Source organism: Rutilus rutilus, assembly GCF_951802725.1.
Source record: "Rutilus rutilus genome assembly, chromosome: 13".
NCBI lineage: Eukaryota > Metazoa > Chordata > Actinopteri > Cypriniformes > Leuciscidae > Rutilus > Rutilus rutilus.
The window spans coordinates 17,453,965-17,474,096 of record NC_140218.1 but is presented as its reverse complement, the minus strand read 5'-3'; the positions used below and the strand labels follow the sequence as shown (position 1 = coordinate 17,474,096).

Sequence of the window (20,132 nt, the reverse complement as noted above, 5' to 3'; positions counted from 1 at the left end):
TGTTGTACCTGCTGCTGACAGCAGGGGTCACCGTGGTTCTGATCTGCCAGGCATCATGAGGCCAATACACACTGTGAGCAGCCTACTCCAGAGAGCTTTATATCTAAAATGTGAAGGACTTGAAACACTGCCACTGCTGCAGCACTAGCACAGGAGCTGATATTTTTGACATTGTGGGCATAAGATGACTTTAGATCTGCTCTACAATAGGACTGCAAGAACACACCTTCTGCAAGAGGCATCGGGACAGGACAGGATTAGCCCGTCTCATCAGAGAGAGATTAAGGGCTTTTTCACAAAGTATGACAACAAAGAGTCACATACATGACAGGCTATCTGACATAAGCAACATGTTCCACTTAGAGAATCACCTTATTCACATCAATCTTTTAGATTAAAACTTAAAGAGGCCATAATATGCCCTTTAACAAAGTCTTGGTTTTATTTTATTTTTATCTACTATAATAGGTTTTAATGCTTCAAAGTTAAGCAATGTTCATGCATACACTGTTGCAGCACTTCTCTTCCTATTTTGTCAGTAACTCCGTTTAGTCGCTGTCCTTTTTAAGCCCCTCCTTCCGAAAAGCACAGTGAGCTCTGATTGGTCAGACTGGTCAACCGCTTCAAGCGCGTTTCAGAAATGTTACAATAACCACGAGTTTTGACACACTACTAGCGGAAACTCAACCAGGCCTTACCCCATTTTTTGCATATGCCTTGGGCGTTAATTATTTAAATGAGGAATATTATGACGTGTACGTTCCTGGAAGAAAACTCAAGACTACAGATGGAGTCGTTTCAGGGAGTTCAGAAATAGTGCGCACTGCTATAGAGAATAAGTCCCTTTGGAGTAGACTTTGTGCTTTGTAACTTTGCAGACCTCAAACAGCAACATTACACACTTGAAAATGAAAAAAGCACTAATAAGACCAAAGTGATGCAATATAACAAAACTTGTGGTCTCTTGGCCGCGAAGTTTACGAGGCTGAGGCCCATCCGCCCTTTTATAATTAAGAGCTCATAAATACCCATTCCGCAGCCTTAATGTGCCCTTCACGTACCCTTTTGCACTAGTGCGCACTTCACAGTGGACTATTAACCTAAATGATTTTAGTAACAAATAGTTTGTTTTTAGGACTGAATCTGTGCAAAGCACCTGTTCAGATCCCTGATGGCCCTCAGTCTCCGTATGTAGCGCCGGCAGCACGGGAGGATGGACAGATGATGTGCGTGTAGCGTTAAGAAGAAGCACTCTGTAGGGAACTTGGGCTCTGAAAACTTGGATTGGTCTTCATCTGTGGAGGAATTGGAGGAACGGTAAATGGGTTGTCTGAATTCAAACTGAGCGTCTAAAGCGATTTGTCAGTTCCAGAAGAGAGCCCACACTCACGCAGCTCGGTGAGCCAGCTCTTCAGGTCCTCCATCGTGGCATTGAGCCGGGTCTCTTCACGGCCGAGGTTCAGCCGACACTTGGGGTGGAAGATGTAGAGAGAATCCACTGTGTCCAGCTTGATCTTCATACTGAGCTGCTGCAGCACCCACAGGAAGTTCATCATGAAGCCGTCTGTGGACACCAGTTTGTCATCGGTCTAAAGAAAGAAAGGGGGAGAGAATAAACATATAATGTGGTATTAATGTGTTAAAGATGAATGTTTTGAAAGAAAGACATTTGAGCAGACATACCTGCATCTGAGCCTTTTTCACATTACGATTCACCAGAGCTGCCATGTAGCTCAAAGCCGCTTCCCTTGTCTCTCCATTCAATAAGATGTTGTGCAGGATTTTAAACAGATCTCCCTGGAAAACCAACATCAGCGCACAGAATTACAAAATATATCTTTTTTCTTCCCTTTCAAAGATGTCACTAAATATAATTTCAGCTTCACATTTGAACATTTCATCTGGACGTCAAATTTAAGAAGTGTATTACATCAGAAGTTTAAAATAAATGATAACAGTGATCAACAGTGATTTATGTTCAATGTGCATTTATGTTGAATGTTCAAATGTTTAATGTCAATGTAATATTATTATTATTTGGAGGGAATAATTACTGAACAATTTAATATTTAATTACAAAATTATCCCATGAATTAGATACATGACTCACCACTCAATAAGTGGATTTTTGTTTTATACTTATATTTTTCATTCCTGTTCTGTTTTGAACACCGTTAAATTGCTGTGGAAAGAAAGGACCTAAAATACACGTTTATAATGTTTGTAAATGTTTTGTTTTATTTACCGGTATTTTACATTATTTGCTGAAAGAAACAAGTTGCAATTTATACAACAATGCAACTTTTCTGGGGTTTCTTTTCTTTCAACGATCCAATTTTTAACCTGGTGCACATTATTGTCTGGCGAAAACAGTATGTAATATTGTAATGGAAATATTCCAAACGAATTCTAAATATTTCATTATAAATTCTGTGAAAATCTAATTGAAGGGAGTGGATTGGAATCCACTGCTGCTTCAATGTATATGTAATGAGTGATTATAATCAAGGTATTAATCAATATTTTTCCTTCTAAATATCAAATGAGTTGAATGACTTCTCTGGAGATTTTACTTTGTTATAGAAGTTACCAGTGTGATTACTGAAATGTTCTTTTCATGTATTCACTAATGTCAGTATTTGATATTTGAATGCAGTAACAGTGCTTGCCTATTTATCCCGGCTTCCAGAAATTAAATAGGGACTTGTTTTGTGTTTGAGAAAGGTCTTCAACATGTTAAAACACATAGGGGTCATTTAAGTCTATAGTTTAAGGTACCCTTTGTCAGTTAAAGCCTATAGTTTCCATTTAGAATAAAGTGTCCTATCCTGAGAGAAAGAACTTGTTATCTTGATGTTTTGAGCACGACTCCTGTTTATAGTTAGAGCCTGGCCAAATCCAACCTTGGAAAAGCTGTGTGTCGGGTGTGTGTGTTAGTCTTCTTGCTTACAGGTTAAGGAACCACTGGCATTGTTGGAGATTGACTGAGTTGTTGTTCGAGACATGCTGGCACCCAGCAACCCAAATTTGCAGGGTCCGAGTGTCAGCGGCATAATCTATGGAGATATGCTTCTGTCTATCTGTATATGTGTGGAAAATTACTATGTTTATCAATTTCTTGGCCAATAAGAATCATTCAGCCTGTAAGCAATGACGTAGCTTAGACCTTGGAAATGGTATAACTGCTGTGATCTTTGTAACTGTAAGGGGGGCGGCCTACGAACTCCTGTGTGAGTCTTGAAGCTGACTTCTGCTGATGAAACTGCAAACTATCTTCATTAAAACTTTTCTTCAATTTTTTATAATTCTGACTCCGGGTCTTCTTTCAAACATCTGGTCCTTGGGTCCTAAACTGTTAACCCCTAACATAATGTCAGCTGGGGAAAGTTTCCTTGGAGCGGGCTTCTTGCTCCAGATATGAGGGTCATGTTACCCCATGCTAACAATTACAACTTAACAATAAATGCACATTCTTAATCTCACCTCATTCATATGAAATTATACTTTTTATAATTCTATAATAAAGACCAAAAACTGAAGCTTCCACTTTCACCTCTGCTCTATAAAAAGAATATCCCCCCAATATTATAGCAGCTCATTAAAATTCCATGAGTATGTGATATGATGGTCATTCACCCTGGCAGACTCCAGATAATGCTGCAGTGACTGGCTGACCACACGGGTGTTCTCTACAGTGATGGCAGGGCCAGAGAAGAACTTGTCTCCCACTTTAGTCTAAAGAACAGCAAAACAGACATAAAAAATAAACAACTTTCCTCCCATCATTATTCATCAACGCTGCACATTGTATTCTTATTTGTTTTAAATAACTGAGTGAAACGACTTACGTCATCCTCAGCAAACACAGAAAGACTGAAGAACGCTCCGAGGAAGGATAGTCTTTGAATTTCTCTTCCTGTCCCAGGACTGAGAGGGTCAGGACACCACAATGGCAGAGAGGTGATCTAAAAATACACACAGACAGACAATATTAAGAGTGAACTGCATAACCTGACTGACTTGAGTTCATAAGCTCCTACAAAACCTACCAAATTGCATATAGGGTGAGTCTTCCCGAACTTGATTTCACAGAGCTCAGCCAAAGCCTGTAAAACAATATAATATCATAATAACGTCATAGACAAGAAGCACAGATTCAGCAGAGGAGTTTACTGTGTGAAGAGATATCTAACAGTGTTAATATATAAATCAAGGGAGCTTGTTTGGCCCTCATATGCCTGATAATACAGTCTTATTATGCTTTTAAAAGAACAAGTACTCTCTTACCATCAGAGGAAACTTGAAGTTGTCACTGTCAAAAGAACACTCTTTTAAAGCTAAAGCAAGCCCTTGAAGAATGGGAACAAAGATCTGAAAGAACAACAACATTGATCATTCAAGACAAAAGTGCCATATCTTTTCTTTGAGCTAAATTGACTTCCTAGCCATTTAAGAAAAACTTTCAACCAGCTGAAAACAAGGTGATTTTTAGGCGATGCATGAAGTCAGCTCCCCTCAAGTTCAGGTGCCCTTGCATTTGACAAGCACAAAGAATTCATTTAGAAAGTATACACTACTTTTTTCTTTTAATGTTTTTGAAGGAAAGTCTCTTATGCTTACCAAGGCTGCATTAATTTGACCGTTTATTGTGAAATATTACCACAATTTCAAATAACCGGTTTCTATTTTTATATATTTTAAAATGTGATTTATTCCTGTGATGTCAAAGCTGAATTTTTAGCAGTCTTAAAGCAACACTAAATAACTTTTCCTCTTCGGTCGCCCTACAGGTTGGAAGCAGAATTGTCCATTACCACTGTCGTAAATAATTTAGCCTACTGTCGCACGCACAGCACCGGCTTTGGAATGAATGATGTCCACAGACAAGGTAGAGTATGTTGCATGATTTTATGAAAGTATGATGTACTGCGACATCAGAAACAAAGAAAAACAAAATAATGACTATTGTAACGCTTGCCGTAAAGCAAGTCAAATTTGTAGTTTCTTATGTCTCATTCGAACTACAGAAACACTACCCAACCTGGCAAACTTGCATAGTGTGGTTATAGCAGATATAGGGCTGCAAAGCGAATGCAGAAGTGCCTTTCACCCAGTTACGACTTGATGAACCACTGAAATGATTTTGGAAACATTATTTTAAGGTAAAAAAAGTTCTTTAGAAAAAAAGTTCCTTTGGAAATCAATCTAATATGCCGATTTAGTGCTCGTGAAACATTTATTTTTCAAAAGAACAGCATTTATTTAAAATAAAAATCTTTTTTTATTTTTGTATAATAAATGTATTGTCTTTACTGTCACTTTTGTCAAATGTAATGAATCCTAGCTGCATTAAAGGACAATTCCGGTATTTAACACTTTGAGTCTGTTTTGTAGTTTGTTTTGGATGAACAAGAGTGGTGGACAAAGAAATTTTGACAATGGTTCCTGTCTCGACTTTTTGACTATTTTAGAATTGCCCATGACCGCTTTAGAATGGGAGTCTATGGCCATGCACAAACATGTCCTTAAAACAACCCTTAACGTTCGTTTTCAAAACTGTTCAACTCACCGAGTGGTTAGTGGTGTTCGTTGATGATTAAAAACAAATATATCGGCGCAATGTATGATTTCAATCTGTTTATTTTTCTATAGTGGAACTATTTTTTCAGATACCTCACAACCGCGTATAAACTTCCGCTCTTCCGCAACTTCCGTTGCTCTGCTCACACTAGCCTTCTGAGAGACAGAGAACCGAGCGAAAAGACCTAAAAGACTAGCCTGGTAATACCAAACTCTGCTACTGCGCTTTGCTTCGTAGACAGAGTCTGGCATGGCATAATTGAAAAGCGTTTTCTTTCTCGTGGGGAGGCGCTTGTCTGAAGTTTAAAATCATTGGTTCCCGTAAGCCAATCACATAACGTTTGGTTATGGCGTGTGATGCGCATGCTCAGCCGCATCTAACTTCCACTGTAAACACATGTAGTATGATGCGAAAACAAAACCATCGAGCGAAATACCGGAGTGAACATGGCTGTGAACGATTTTTGCAGATTATGTGAAGTAAATCTACGCATCCACGGTACAATCAGCGTCTACGTCACGGCTCTCAGCCCGCCCTCTGTTCGTTGATTGGCCGGCTGTTTTCAGGCCGGAGGAAAACGGAAAGCTATTACGCTGTCTCAGACTGAGTACAGAAGCGAAATGAAATTGAGCGGAAGTAAGAAGTCTGACGTAGTCAGGCTACTAAAAGACTACAACCAAATGTAAACAGTCCCCTTTCCGTTCCCGGTAGCGCAGTAATATCAACGAGCAATGAGTCCTCCAACGGAAATCAATGGGATTTTACAAAATGCCAAATAAAACACGACAGAAACTGTATTTCGCTACGCTACTTGTTTTGGAACATCAACGAACACCACTAACCACTCGGTGAGTTGCACAGTTTTGAAAACGAACGTTAAGGGTTGTTTTAAGGGCATGTTTGTGCATGGCCATAGACTCCCATTCTAAAGCGGTCAAGGGCAATTCTAAAATAGTCAAAAAGTCGAGACAGGAACCATTGTCAAAATGTCTTTGTCCACCACTCTTGTTCATCCAAAAACTACAAAATAGACTCAAAGTGTTAAATACCAGAATTGTCCTTTAAAAAAGAAAATTGTTAAAATAAATTATTACTGGCCCCAAACTTTTGAATAGTAGTGAGACAATATTCTATCATTCAAAAACGAAACCGTGCATTTTCATTAATTAAAATAAATGCAAGTTGGTTTGATGTTTTTTAATCTAATGCAGTGTCTAAAGTGTGCACACAGGAATCACTAAACCTAATGTGAATTAAAAAAACATTATATTTTTAAATACTTAGCTGTTTTCACTAAAAACAAACAGATGAAACATTTGAAAATATGTTTAATATCACTAAGAGTTTGCCATCAATAATAAAGGCCTCTTAAGCTTCAAAAGTAAAATGATGCAGCATGCGGCCTGTCTCCATAATCTGCTGCAACACCCACCTGTTTGAACACCTCCTCCTCCTGGTGAGTCATGCGCACCAACTCCTGGATGAAGCCGTACGGAAGGTTCCGGCACAGCATGTAGGGAACCAGTAGGGAGGGCTGTAGAGGGGCCCTATTTGAGAGCAAAGAGATGGGAGGAGACGGCAATCTCATTTAAAATGTATTATGCTTGTGTGAATTAAAACTGACAGACCACATCATGCAACAAACTCATTTTCACACTTGGTTTAAACTGGAATATAATTCTGCTCTCCTACTCCCCAGGTCTCTTTTCACACTATGTTTGCTTCATCAGCATTGTAATAGCAGCAGTTGACATTTACTACAGCAGTTAAACAATGAATTTGGAGGAGAAAGCACCAGAAATCAGTCTTACTTCCAAAGGTTAACACATACAAAATGAAACCGTGCATAGACAGGAAGCTATTAAAAACGTTTTATGAGCCAAATTATGTCATTGGTAGAGGTTCACGGTTCAAGTCCATGACACATTTTTTTTAAAGAGGTGAGCTACAACAAACTGAATTCCAAAGGTCAAATCCACACCAACAGCTCTAGTGTGAAAACACCATCAAGAAACAAGAGTGCATTGAAAAAGGCTGCTGTTACTGACCTGGGCTGTGTCAGGGCACCTTGAAGCACAAGTGCAGCATGGGAAATGCACTGGGAACGAATGTTGCTAAGCAGCTGACTGACAGCTGGTTGGCTGCAGATCTGAAACAGAAGAGCATATGAAACACACTGTGTCTACACAGGAAATGACCCATGATGTGTTTGTGATTCAACGACGCGAGTCTGTCGCTGATGCACATCATCTCAGAATGTTTACTAGTAGAAACTAATCACCTGAGCTTCCTGAAATTTTTTTTACTTGCTATAAAATTATTCTTATTTTGTTACAAAACTGTAAATATATATACGATTAGAAACAAAAGATTAATAAATTAGTAGGGGTGAAACAATATATCATGTATTGCAATACAAAAATGCAACAATATGGATAGTTCACCCAAAATGTGAAGAAAAAAAAAATCTAGTTTTCAGAGTTTTAATGTCAGTACTACATTAAACAACTACATATAATGTTGAATATAATGTATAATGATGCAATGGGGGAATATTTGTGTCAAAAGTGGCCTACATTATTTTAAATATATCAGGTCAGTGACAGACTGCAAGCATATTCGTCTAAAATAATATGTTTTTTCAGCTTCAGAATCATGAATATTTTTATTCTGGTGTCACCATTGTCCTGTACATTGGGTTATCAGCACCAAGTCCAAGCCTATTCATTTACATTTTAATCAACAGTTTAATCAACCTTTTATCATATGGTTTCTTTTTATTTTCAAATGTGCCTACTTCGAATGTCCTCCATATCTGAGAGAACTCTTGGTCCCACGTAGTTCTTTGTATCCTCTTAGAGATATGCAATCTCTCGTCTTTACTGTACCGGGAATCTTTTCAGCCACTGGTCGTAAAACTTTTCATTACAAAGCTACTAGTGATTGGAATAATCTTCCTCTTTCCTTGAGGTCCACCTTATCTTTTCGTAGATTCAAGTTAATTTTATTCCAATATCTAAATAATGTGTGTGCATGCTATTGATGTTGGACTGAATAGTAATGCTTGTAATTGTCTCTTGTTTCATGTAACTGTTTAATTGATTTACCTCCTGTGGATTTAACCTCGGTCCTTCTTATGTGACACCCTTTTGTTCACTGAATTTCTTGCATTATGGTTCCAATTGTATAATGAGGTAAATGTGATGTGCTTTTTGAGACAGTTATAACATGTCAGAGCTGTGATGTGCCTTTTACTTGTGTCTAAGCTGCCTAGTAGCTCAATGGTTTTGAGCATTTGTTTTTTGCTTGTTTGTGTGTTTTTTTGTTGTTTTGTTTTGTTGTTTTATGTCTATGTGTACTTGGACCCTCTTGAAAATGAGATGTTGCATCTCAAGGGGCTATCCATTAATAAATCGAAATATGTCTTGGAGTATCGCAATAATATCGTATCGTGAGTTCAGTATAGTGATATTTATCGAATCGTGACATGAGGGTATCGTTACACCCCTAAAAATTAGTGGAGCATAGATGAGACACCTCACTCAAGCACGTTTTGATATAAAAGTCTTAAATAAAATAAAAATATTCGTCAGTACATTTAATTTCAGACAGACGGATAGTGAGACGGATAGAAACTGAAACAGCTGGTTTGTGAAGCAAAGTGCTGCAACGCTTTTAGTGAAGACAGTTAAATTGATCAAAATAGGAGCAAATTACTTTTGACACGCATGTCTAGTGTAGACGGTGATACAACGACAGAACACAACATGAAAGACTCACGCCAAAGAGGGAATTACCCTAGGCTTGACAAGACATGTTTTGCCTTTCGCTTTCACATTTTCAACACCTCCACCTCTCCTCTGACCTAATGACAAATGTGTTCTGATGAGGCACTAAATGCTGGCGTATTTCCTTGTAACACTTGTTATACCAGAAAATAATTCTGATGTCTGATGCCTGATGCCTGTGTCCTGATGCGACACCTGGGAACTGAATTTAGAAATAATGCTGTAAAAATGTGTGCATAACATTTATCAGCAGCAGCTACCTTTGGGGCCTTCCTCTCTTCCATTCCCACACTGTCAAAACGCTCGATGAGGTAGTTGAGCATCTCCGTCTCTTTACAGGACTCTATGGTAAAGCGGTCACTACCTGAGTCACTAGTCATCCCCCCTCCGGATGCACCCAGGCTAGAGAGAGAAAGAGAACGTTATGAGAAATAAACACTCCCTTCAATAAAAGAGCTGTAGATGAACCTTCTGGGAAAAACCCAAACTGAGTAAATAACCAAAACCACATTGCTTTAGCCACCCAGAGAGATGTCTTTCATAATTAAATGTTTCCCTTTTTCTCTAGCCACCAACCTTTCAAAATGAGTATCTTATAACAGCTATGACATCAGATATAAATGAAGGTTTATTTCTATTTCAAGCAATGGTTAGAACAAACTTTACCCCACAAAGCAAGCAGTGTTTGGTCATCAGAGCCTGATAAATCATATCTTACCCCGGTTTACCCTACAATTCAATAGTTTCAATACATTTATTCAGCAATGACACCTTAAATTGATCAAAAGTGATAGTAAAGACTTTCACATTGTGACTAACGCTTTCGATTTCAAATAAATGCTATTATTTTAAACTTTCTAATTATCAAAGAGTCATTAAAAAAATGTGTCACCTTTCCTCAAAAATATTAAGCAGCTAAACTGTTTCCACATTGATAATAAGAAATTGAGGACCAAATCAGCATATCAGAATGATTTTTGAAGTACCATGTGACACTGAAGACAAAAAAGATGCTGAAAATTCAGCTTTGCATCACAGGAATAAATTAAAATTTAAAGTACATTAAAATAGAAAACATTTACAATACAATTTTTTTTTTATGTACATTATTTTTGATCCAATAAATGATGCCTCCGTGAGAATAAGAGAAAAAAAAATTGACCCCAAAATTTTCACCAGTAGTTTATGTAGTACTACATGTACAAAAGTCTCCATAAGGACAAGAAAAAATTGTCTACAATTTAAATGCAAACCTACATGTATTTTAAATTTACTATAGCTATTTCCAAAAAAACAAACCAAAAACTACTTTTCCTGGTTTAAGAGGGAAAAAAAGAAAGAAAAAACCCTGATATTTCAAGGTTTCCCATGAATGTAGAAATGTACAAATATTATGTGGTCACATGCATTTCGAACTACCTACCAATGTGATTTGAGTAATTGGAGCAAAATGTTTTGGACTCAGTTTACACCTATATTTAGCGCTGATCATTTGTCATTGGATCCCTTCAGATGGATGTTAATACCATGTGTAAATGACACTAAAAACGAATGACATGAGATCAACAAAAGCAGGCCTCTGATATCTGTGCTCCCCCCGCAGGTCTTTGGTCATGAGACGGCATGCTTTAGTGAACGCTAGGGTGAGACAACACTCCACAGCAGGCATTTGGCTCTCATTAGTTCTGTTATACAGTCAGCTAGCATAATCTGAATGCCCGACAATCAGTCCTCCAGCACCACCGTTATTCAGCACACACGTCCTGTGTGGAAATTTAAAGGTCTTCTGGCATTCTTTAAAGGTATTCTCACATTTCTGCTGTGAGCTGAATGGGCCTAAAAAATTCTTGTGCAATGGACACAATTTGAGCTGACAGCAAAGAAAAGCGAGAGAAATGCTGATTTTGTCAACCTGATGACATCAATCATCACATGTTTCAACTCCACTATTTGGTGTGTCTCTCTTTTTGCCCTTGCAGTGCCAACATTGGGCACAGCGGGCTGTTGTTAGTGGCCAGGCAGCACGCTGAAGCATGCAACACACTTTGGCACTGATACCTGGACCCAAACTGAACCCCTGAAAAATCCTCCTCTTCCTCTGGCTCTTCATCACTGCTGTCCTGAGGCAAGTCGGACAGGGGGAAGAAGAGGAGGGAGAAAGGGCTGGTGCGGCCACAGAGTGTGAATGAAAGCAGACAGATAGACTGTATGAAAACACAAAGTCGATGCAACTTCACATCTAATAGGGTGCCATAATAGCGTGGATATTTACATGCTAATTTTCTCTACATGTAGATTACCTGTTAAACAAGTTATAAAGTACATTTTATGAAATACCTGTAATTTAATAAAACTGTTAAATGTCATTTTTAGCAAGTCTTTAAATCTCGATTTTCATATTAAACATTAAAATGTGATGCATTTTTTTACTATTCATTTATTTTGACAAACGTTTTAATATCTGCCACTTATCTGTTATTGCTCATAAAATGAAAATAATTATCGACTTATTGGTGCTTTGGTTACCTGGTGTGTGAAAAAGCAGACAGAATGTTTCCAAAATGTTTAATTTATTGCTATCAGCCGATATTGGATATTTAATTGTGCATGCTCATTTTCTCTATTTTTACACATAGATTACCTGTTATACAAGCTTATAAAGTACATTTTAAAAAACACCTATAATTTAATTACACCGTTAAAAGTAATTTTTAGCAAATCTTAAAATGAATATTGATTTTTCATATTGTATAAAAAAAATATATAATAATTGTGATGCCTTCATTCACTTATGGCATTTAAAATGATGATTTTACTTTAGTTTTTATTATTAGTTTATTTTAGCAAAATAGTATAACATTTTAATATCTGCCACTTGGTTACCTGGTGTCTGAAAAAGCAGACTAATAGGCTAAATCAAAACAAAGACTACAAAGTCAATGTAACTTCACATCTAACAGGGTGAAAAAGGTACCTAGAGGGCATCCGGGCGGCAAGTGCAGTCCGTCTGGCCACAGTGTTGGGGGAGCCAGGGGGGAAGGGTAAAGGCATGGAGCTTTGGGTGTTATGGTGTCTGGGAGAAGGGCTGGAGGGGATACCTGAAGTTGAAGGGGGCGTAAGTGTTCCAGATGGAGTAGATCTGGGGCTTGGGCTTATGGGGATGGATGAGCTAAGGGAGTAGGGCCTGTATCTCAGGGAGGTGGGCAGAGGGACGGATGGAGAGGGAGACGGAAGGCTGGCAGGAGGGCGAGAGACCGGAGGACTGGGGGGAACTGAGAGGGCGGTTGCAGAAGCCAGTGGGACAGATGGAGCACCCAATCTGGCAGAGCTCAGAGCTAGTGGGTTTGGGCTACAACCGTAAAGACTGAAAACAACAAAGACATGGATGAAAATGAAGGAGGAAACACAGAAAATAGTAGGAAATTTAAAGAGAAATCAAGGATGCGAGACAAAGGGGTGTAGGTGGATATGTAGGGGGGTATATTATTCATTTTAAAAGAGATGTTGCCAGCTATCACACTTGCCTGGAAAGAGAGCTGGCACCAAATGAACCAGCACAGGGCATCATGGGACTGCCGCTCTGGCTGGAGGGTGGGATGAGAGTCAGGTGACGGTCTGGGGATCTGGCAGTGGTAATTGGCTGAGATGTGGCGGTCAAGCTGGCGAATGGGTTACAGTCACGTGAACGGGTGGACATCATGAGAGCTTCCATTAAAATCTGTCCGATCAGGTCTTTGAAGTCAGAGTAAACTAGAAGAAAGCACGGAAATGCAATTCAATTAGGGGAAAAGAAGCAGAACTCTCTGTCTTACACCCTCCGTCAATCTCGGCTCATACCATCCATAGGGTTCTTCTGGAATTCAGCAGCAAGTGAAGGGAGGAAGATGACATCACGGTCCTGGTCCTTCCAGGAAACGCGCAAGATCTTACAGATGAGCTGCAAAGCCTGCTCTTCAGAGACATCAGGATTGGATGAGGAATCCTGCAAGTATTAATTCAGCACAACATGTTAGTTACAAACACATCAGATCAGTGGTTCTCAACCCTTTTGACTTGGGGCATTGTCCAACACGATATTTGAATATTTCCTGTATTTCCAGAAACTTGAAGTACTGGTATATTAAATTAACCATGATTCATTTTGTGATTCATGAAGTATCAAGAACTGTATGTTCTTCAATAAAAACACCTTATAAAAATAAGGTGTAGTAATAAGGGGGTAATAAAAATATAGTAATATTTTTACTCATTTAAATACTTTTAAGTCATCGTGCAACCCCCTTGAAAGTTTGTCCTCTAGTTGAGGCATGCACTGGTATCATATAATTTGTCATACAATATTACAGAATTTTAAATTAAATGGTAACAGCCAATATTGGATATTCAATTATATTTTACTCACAATTTGCTGTCAACTATCATTGAATTGAAGTACATTTTAAAAAACACCGTTAATGTAACTTTTAGCAAATCTCAAAATGAGATAAATATCCATAATGAGAAAATATAAATTTGTCCTATTGTACATTAAAATAAATGTTGTGATGACTTAATTCACTTATGGCATTTAAAATTATGCTTTTAGATTTTAACTAGGGATGGGACTTTTTCTCGACAAAACGACCGACATTCGACACATGCTCCACTCGACAAAAAAAATAGAGTGTCGACCAAGGGGCAACATTCTGATCTGAAAAATGAAGCCTACCCGGAAGTGCGAAAAACTGCAATACATCGAAAATCCGCTAGGGGAAGGTCCCAAAAGGGAGCAAATGTCCATAGCCCCCATGTTAAAATGTCCGTTTTCACAGCATAAATTCATGTTTTTACAGGTTGGTCCCATGGACTTTTATTGGATTTTTCGATAGGTTCCGAGTGCCTGACAACGGCGAGGGTAGTGAATTTTTTTCTAACTCGTTAGTTTAGATAGTATTTAGATATAAAATGTATGACAATAAGGGCGTGGTTAACTTTGATTGACAGCTTGATTGACAGCTGAAAGGCAGCGCCACGGAGAATGACAACATAAGAAGCGCCATTTTTTAATACAGTTGACATATAATACTACTGTTTCTGTATCATGAAATGTAGTTTTAAGAGTTTTTCAGGCGAGAATGTAGTTGTTTAAAGCTCAAATCTGTGGTTTGTTTATAAAGATTTATGAAAATTGTATCCAGTTGTGAGATCCAGCGATGACCGGGCGCTCGGCGCTCATGTACCCCGCCTGCAACAGCTTTTCATCGGCTAGACGTTCTGAGGTTTGGCGCGGACTCTGGCGTCTCTGTAGTGGTTAAACATGAGATATAATTCGTCTTGTCTATATCTAACGGGCGATTTTTGGTCTCGTCACTCTCGTGAATCTATAATTTGTTCCCTGGGCAATCGTTTTGGCTGAGGGGAAGTTTCATAACTTTATAAGCTATATTTAACTTGTACCGTTGTATGGTTAGACTAGATCGCGCGCATGACTTTTTATGTTTGACTGAATTGTTTGCTTTATTTGTATAGCTTCTTGTAACTTAACCTTTTACTTATACTTTTATAATAGCTAATATTGATAAAACTGAAATTTAACAAAAAGAGACTGGGTTGAGTTTTGTCATTTTAAATTTTAATACAACGAATATGATCTGTAATGTTGATTACTGCAACATCTGTTGTTTAGTACAAATGCACATATTGCCTGGACCATATTAAAATGTTTAATATTTTTATATTATATTTTAAACGAAAAGAGGCAGGTTTGTGTTTTATATTTCGTTTTGTTATAAATAGGCAAACGTTATGTGCAGTGAATATAATCAATACGCGTTGCCTGAACCACATTTGTGTGGCTATAATGTTTAAGATTTCTTTAAATGAAAACGAAAAGAGTTAGTATGGTGTTTTATAACATATTTCGTTGCCTAAAATATACACAGAGATAACCGGAGTAGCACAGCGAGCTGAGTGACGCGCGCTGCGTCAGAAGGTGGGCGGGGTTAGGGTTTCCCAAGATGGCGCCGCCCATACCCCCCATAAACGGCTTCAAACCCGTTCTTCAGAAAGTCTATGGGTGACGTCACAGACGCTTTGTCCATATTTTTTACAGTCTATGGCAGGGATAGGCAACTCCGGTCCTGGAGGGCCACTGTCCTGCAGAGTTTAGCTTCAGCCCTGATAAAAACTCACCTGCCTGTATCTATCTAGTAATCCTGAAAACACTGATTGCCTTGTTCAGGTGTGTTTAATTAGGGTTGGAGCTAAACTCTGCAGGACAGTGGCCCTCCAGGACCGGAGTTGCCTTTCCATGGTCTATGGTGTCGACATGTCGAGGGGGCGGGGCTTGTGGGATTTCCAAATTGCTTTTTTTTTTTTTTTTGGCTTTTAATTTATTACATTTCCTCGGTTACTTTAACCTCGGTTCCCTGAGAGATAAGGGAACGAGTATTGCGTTGCAAACGCTATGAGAAAACTCCTTTTCTCGAGAAAAGAACGACCATGGTGTGTAAACAGAAGCAGCAGCGGAAATATGCACGATCCGCGAGTGCTGAAGACGTTCTGCACGGCTTTGATGGGTGCGCAGGAGGACACAAATGGGCGGCGACAGCTTCTTACAGTGGCGGGAGCTTTTTCCTCAGCGCCGTCAACAGAAAGAGCGTTAACTGTAGGTACGTACACACCGCCGCCGACTTGAGCTGCAAAGAAGCTCTGGCCGCCCTGTCAAGGACGCTTGTCAAAAAGTACGGGGAAGCTTGACCGCTCTGAATGGTGAGTGCGCGCGCGCGCGGCCGGGACTCGCTCTCTCTCTCTCTGCTCGTGCGTGCGCGCTTAAAATTTCATATTTTGTTATGAACATTCACCCGCCAGTGTGGCGGATAGCCTTTTGAGATTTACTCGCCAAACAGAAAATCTACCCGCATTTGGCGCTTGGCGGGTGTTAATTTCGGACCCTGATGTAGAATATTTTCCACCCTCCGCATTGCTGCTGCTCTTTAAAAAGAAAAAGAAAAAAAAGGCCGACAATCCGACAAAAAGTCGACACATGGGCCTCGACAGTCGATTTCCCAAATCCCGTGTCGTTCCCATCCCTAATTTTAACTACTAATTTATTTAGACGAAATAGTTTAACATTTTAATATCTGCCACTTATCAGTTATTGGCCATTGCATGCTAGTAAGTAATGGCTTACTGGTTACCTTTTCAGCCAGGTTCCTTTTCTCTCTGCGATCACTGTCTTCCACCTCCATATTCTCAATTCCTGAGTCCACATCTACTTGGGACATGCTGAAGACCACAAAGATTAAATCTAGCTCAAGTAGCAGTTCAAATCCTCAAATGCCAAACAATATTAACTTAAGCACTGCATGTTACAAAATGGAAGACACAAAAACTATGCAACTAATGATATCAAAAGGGTTTACTTAATGGGTAAATTTCCAGCTGTATGTATTCATCTTTATATGCACTTGAGGGATTATGTGGCTGAAGTACAAAAGAGAAACAGAGCATTTGCAATCCAACAGTAGAGAGATTCTGCAGTTTGAAAAGGTCTCGGGCATTCAGCAAGTGAGATACAATACTTCATCTCCAGTACAATCTCTGTTTGAGCTCTTACGTCATGCTCCATCTTTGATTAGGAGTTCAGAGAGGACAAAGGTTTAAGACTGTCTCTCACCTCTTCTCACAGGAGGTTGTGTCAATGTCCATGCTCTGAGAGCGGGACAGGGATTGGGACTGCGTCTCCAGGCTGTTAGATGGAGAGCTGGAGAGAGAGCTGACGCCTTCGCTGCTCTGGCTGCGGTAAGCAACCCCTATAGTAATGGAGAGCACAAAAGGAAGCACTGTGTTTGAGTACAAACCTGCTGATTGTGTCATGAAAAAAAAAAAAAAATTGCTAAGCTGCAATCAAGCTCAAAAACTTTCTAAAACTTTCATGGCTGGAATACAAACCGCATAGTTGAAGTTCAACCAAGAAGCATTATCTTGAACAGTTAAATTTTATACAATGAAAATGGCTCTCCACAAATCACTAGGCCTATATCTTCCATGCTTTTGAAACACTGTTTTGGACCTCTTTTACCCAGAAAACAAGTATAGAGTCAGAGAACAAAGACAAGAACTATATTTGCAATTCTTGAAGCATATACCAGTGCAGCACAGTGTATCAATGTACATTTTAAAACAATGGACCAATTAAATGAATCTGGGGGTGTGGTTAGGATCTCAAGAGTATTATGTGAGTAACCATGTGATCAGATTTGCAATTTTTTGGTGAATTTTCACTGGCAAAATCCAGTCATTTCACAGGAATTTCAAAAAGATCTCCTCACAAAGACTTTGCATCAGGTTCAAGTTGGTCAAGCGAATTTGCCGCGTTAACCAACAGAAAGCTGCTTGGTTTGAAAGTGACTTCTGTGTGAGCTTTGCTTCCTACATTGCTAAACTGACTGATTGCTATAAATGTGCCTTCTGTTTAATCAAGCTTTAAGGCAAGAACTCTACCTTGTGTAAATGGACTAACACCACTTTGTGATGTCTCTGTGGTTTTAATGAGAGTAAAAATGCATAAAGAGATGCAGGAAGGCACAATCAGTCATATTTGAATATGTGAATAAATGTTTTTTTAAAAAAGAAATAAAAAAGAACCAGTTACAATTAAAGGGACACTTCACCGATTAGCATTAGCATTAAGTATTTTCGAATGACCGTGCTTCCCTCCCTCATGTCCCCCTGAGACGAGAGATTTCTGTATTGTGTGTCTGGAAAAAAAACTCAGATGATGCAAAAATCGTCATTTTGCGTCATCGGAGGCTTTTTTGGCCAGAGGCGAGAGACTACAGCCAGTAGTAGGAGCTCGTTCCGCATGTTTTCAACCCGCCCATAGGGGGTGGGATCTCACGATAAAACGGCGTCTTTTCAGTTTCGAGTCAACTAGTAGCCTAGTTGTATCATTTCTTCCGATACTGCCCTCTGTAACCGGTAGGCGTGGCTTGGGAGTGGCCTCGTAGGGCAGCGAAGCAAGTGCATTCTGGGAGTTGTTGTCTTTCATCCACATGAGCCAAAATTACATTTTATGGCTTTTCTCAGTCTTGAAGGCACCAACTTCTAAAATAATGTCACATTTCTACTACATAAATGACCCAATTTACATGCACATTCATCTTTCCAGCGGTGAAATATCCCTTTAAAAATGCTATTATTACAATGGAATCATTCATGTTGGTTACATTTTGAATGCTGGACATTGTCAGAAATATAATATTTACAAAACACCAAATAATGAAATAATTACCAAAAACAAATTAAAATGGAGTCTGTACATCAACCGATTTGGTATGAATTAACTGCAGTCATTTAATATTTGTGGTTAGAGGTAAACGACAAACCTAACCAGAATGTTTAAAGTATATTAATGGAGCAGCAGATGCAATGGACCTGGTTTCTGTCTTATGATTGATTACATCTCTATGCTGTACATTCCAAAAAGAAGCTGCAACAGAGAGCCGGCTTGTGCTAGAACAGCTTTTCATGCAACTCTGAATAACGTGTGGTAGTGGACACAAGACAGCTGTTTCCAATGACAACACACACCAGCACAAAACACATTCACTTTCCTATTTCTGTCCAGCGAGGCTCCATGTTAATTAAACATGAAAACATAAAGGCTTTAACTAAAATACATTTTAATTGAACAGTAGATCAATGAACAGTGAAAAAACACAATCACGTTTTGATCTGCTGTGTGATAAACAAAAATGAATCTATGGAAAAATGAGAAACAAATTAGCATAATCCAATACCTGTACAGCTCAATTTGCATGTGACATTGACGTTTTGTGTCTAAATACAGAAATATAACCCAGACTGAATTTACAGAAGTCCGTGCTAGCAGCGTAGACACTAAGGGTGTGTTCACACTTGAAGTTTGGTTCTCTTGGTTCTTTTAGTCCGGACCAAAAAAGAAAATTATACATTTAGTCCTGGATCGCTTAGCGTTCACGCTGTCATTTTTAACACCAAACCTAAAGATATTTAAAAAAAAACTGCTTTTATGACAAATATTTTGCAAGGGAACTTGTCGAACATCCAAAACAATGATGTGTGCTGGGCTAAATGCACTCGCTGTATGTGCATACATATGATGGAACTGACAACTTGTGAAGAGCTTATAAAATATGTATAGGAGTCAAAACCGCGTCAGGAATCCCTCCGTCACACACAAATGAAGATCTGCTGCGGTTCTGATGCCTGTACCAAACTGTGATGAGCAACATTCGTGACTATGGCGAGAAAAAACAGGTATGCTTGAGCATTCTGTCCTTTATAGGGTCTCATCTTGTGACATCGTGTCCTGTTTTCGGTTCGTTTACATGTCTACATGGTGCTTTCATATTTCAGTATAACCGCACTGGAAGCAGACTGAGATCGCTTGTTTGGTGCGCACCAGGGTTCGAATGGCAGCGTTCACACTTATTCAAATTAACCACACTAACAGAGAAATCGCACCAGAGTTTGTTTTAATCTAACCAAACCTGCCAGATGTGAACACACCCTAACAGACCAAAGGTCTTTACTCTGTAAAAAATGAAACTAAAGAGGAACATAACCACTGGTAACATGGTACGCTGACACTTAAAAAAATGTATCATGGCACCATGAGAACTAAAAGCCACCATCAGCCTTGCCTGATGTGCCCTCAGTTAAACCCTGGCCAAGGCTGTGCCCACCTCCATGACTGTGCAATTTCTCCACAGCAAGACACAGTAGGCAGAAATCACTGA

At 39.1% G+C, this 20,132-nt stretch overlaps 1 protein-coding gene across 2 annotated transcripts in view; it reads right to left on the bottom strand.

Moving 5' to 3' along the window:
• Positions 1–20,132, bottom strand: part of ube4b (ubiquitination factor E4B, UFD2 homolog) — a 30,879-nt gene that overhangs the window by 7,686 nt on the left and 3,061 nt on the right. Inside the window, exons 3-18 of one of the 2 annotated variants that reach the window (XM_084429267.1) lie at positions 17,027–17,162; positions 16,548–16,635; positions 13,207–13,351; positions 12,888–13,119; positions 12,344–12,733; positions 11,428–11,532; positions 9,630–9,771; positions 7,630–7,730; positions 7,014–7,128; positions 4,288–4,371; positions 4,050–4,106; positions 3,849–3,965; positions 3,637–3,735; positions 1,684–1,797; positions 1,391–1,589; positions 1,157–1,295 (exon numbers count right to left, since the gene is read on the bottom strand). In XM_084429267.1, coding sequence (XP_084285393.1) covers positions 1,157–1,295; positions 1,391–1,589; positions 1,684–1,797; positions 3,637–3,735; positions 3,849–3,965; positions 4,050–4,106; positions 4,288–4,371; positions 7,014–7,128; positions 7,630–7,730; positions 9,630–9,771; positions 11,428–11,532; positions 12,344–12,733; positions 12,888–13,119; positions 13,207–13,351; positions 16,548–16,635; positions 17,027–17,162 — 2,263 coding nt within the window. The remainder of the gene's footprint in view (positions 1–1,156; positions 1,296–1,390; positions 1,590–1,683; positions 1,798–3,636; positions 3,736–3,848; positions 3,966–4,049; positions 4,107–4,287; positions 4,372–7,013; positions 7,129–7,629; positions 7,731–9,629; positions 9,772–11,427; positions 11,533–12,343; positions 12,734–12,887; positions 13,120–13,206; positions 13,352–16,547; positions 16,636–17,026; positions 17,163–20,132) is intronic. The other variant, XM_084429266.1, reaches the window with a different exon arrangement.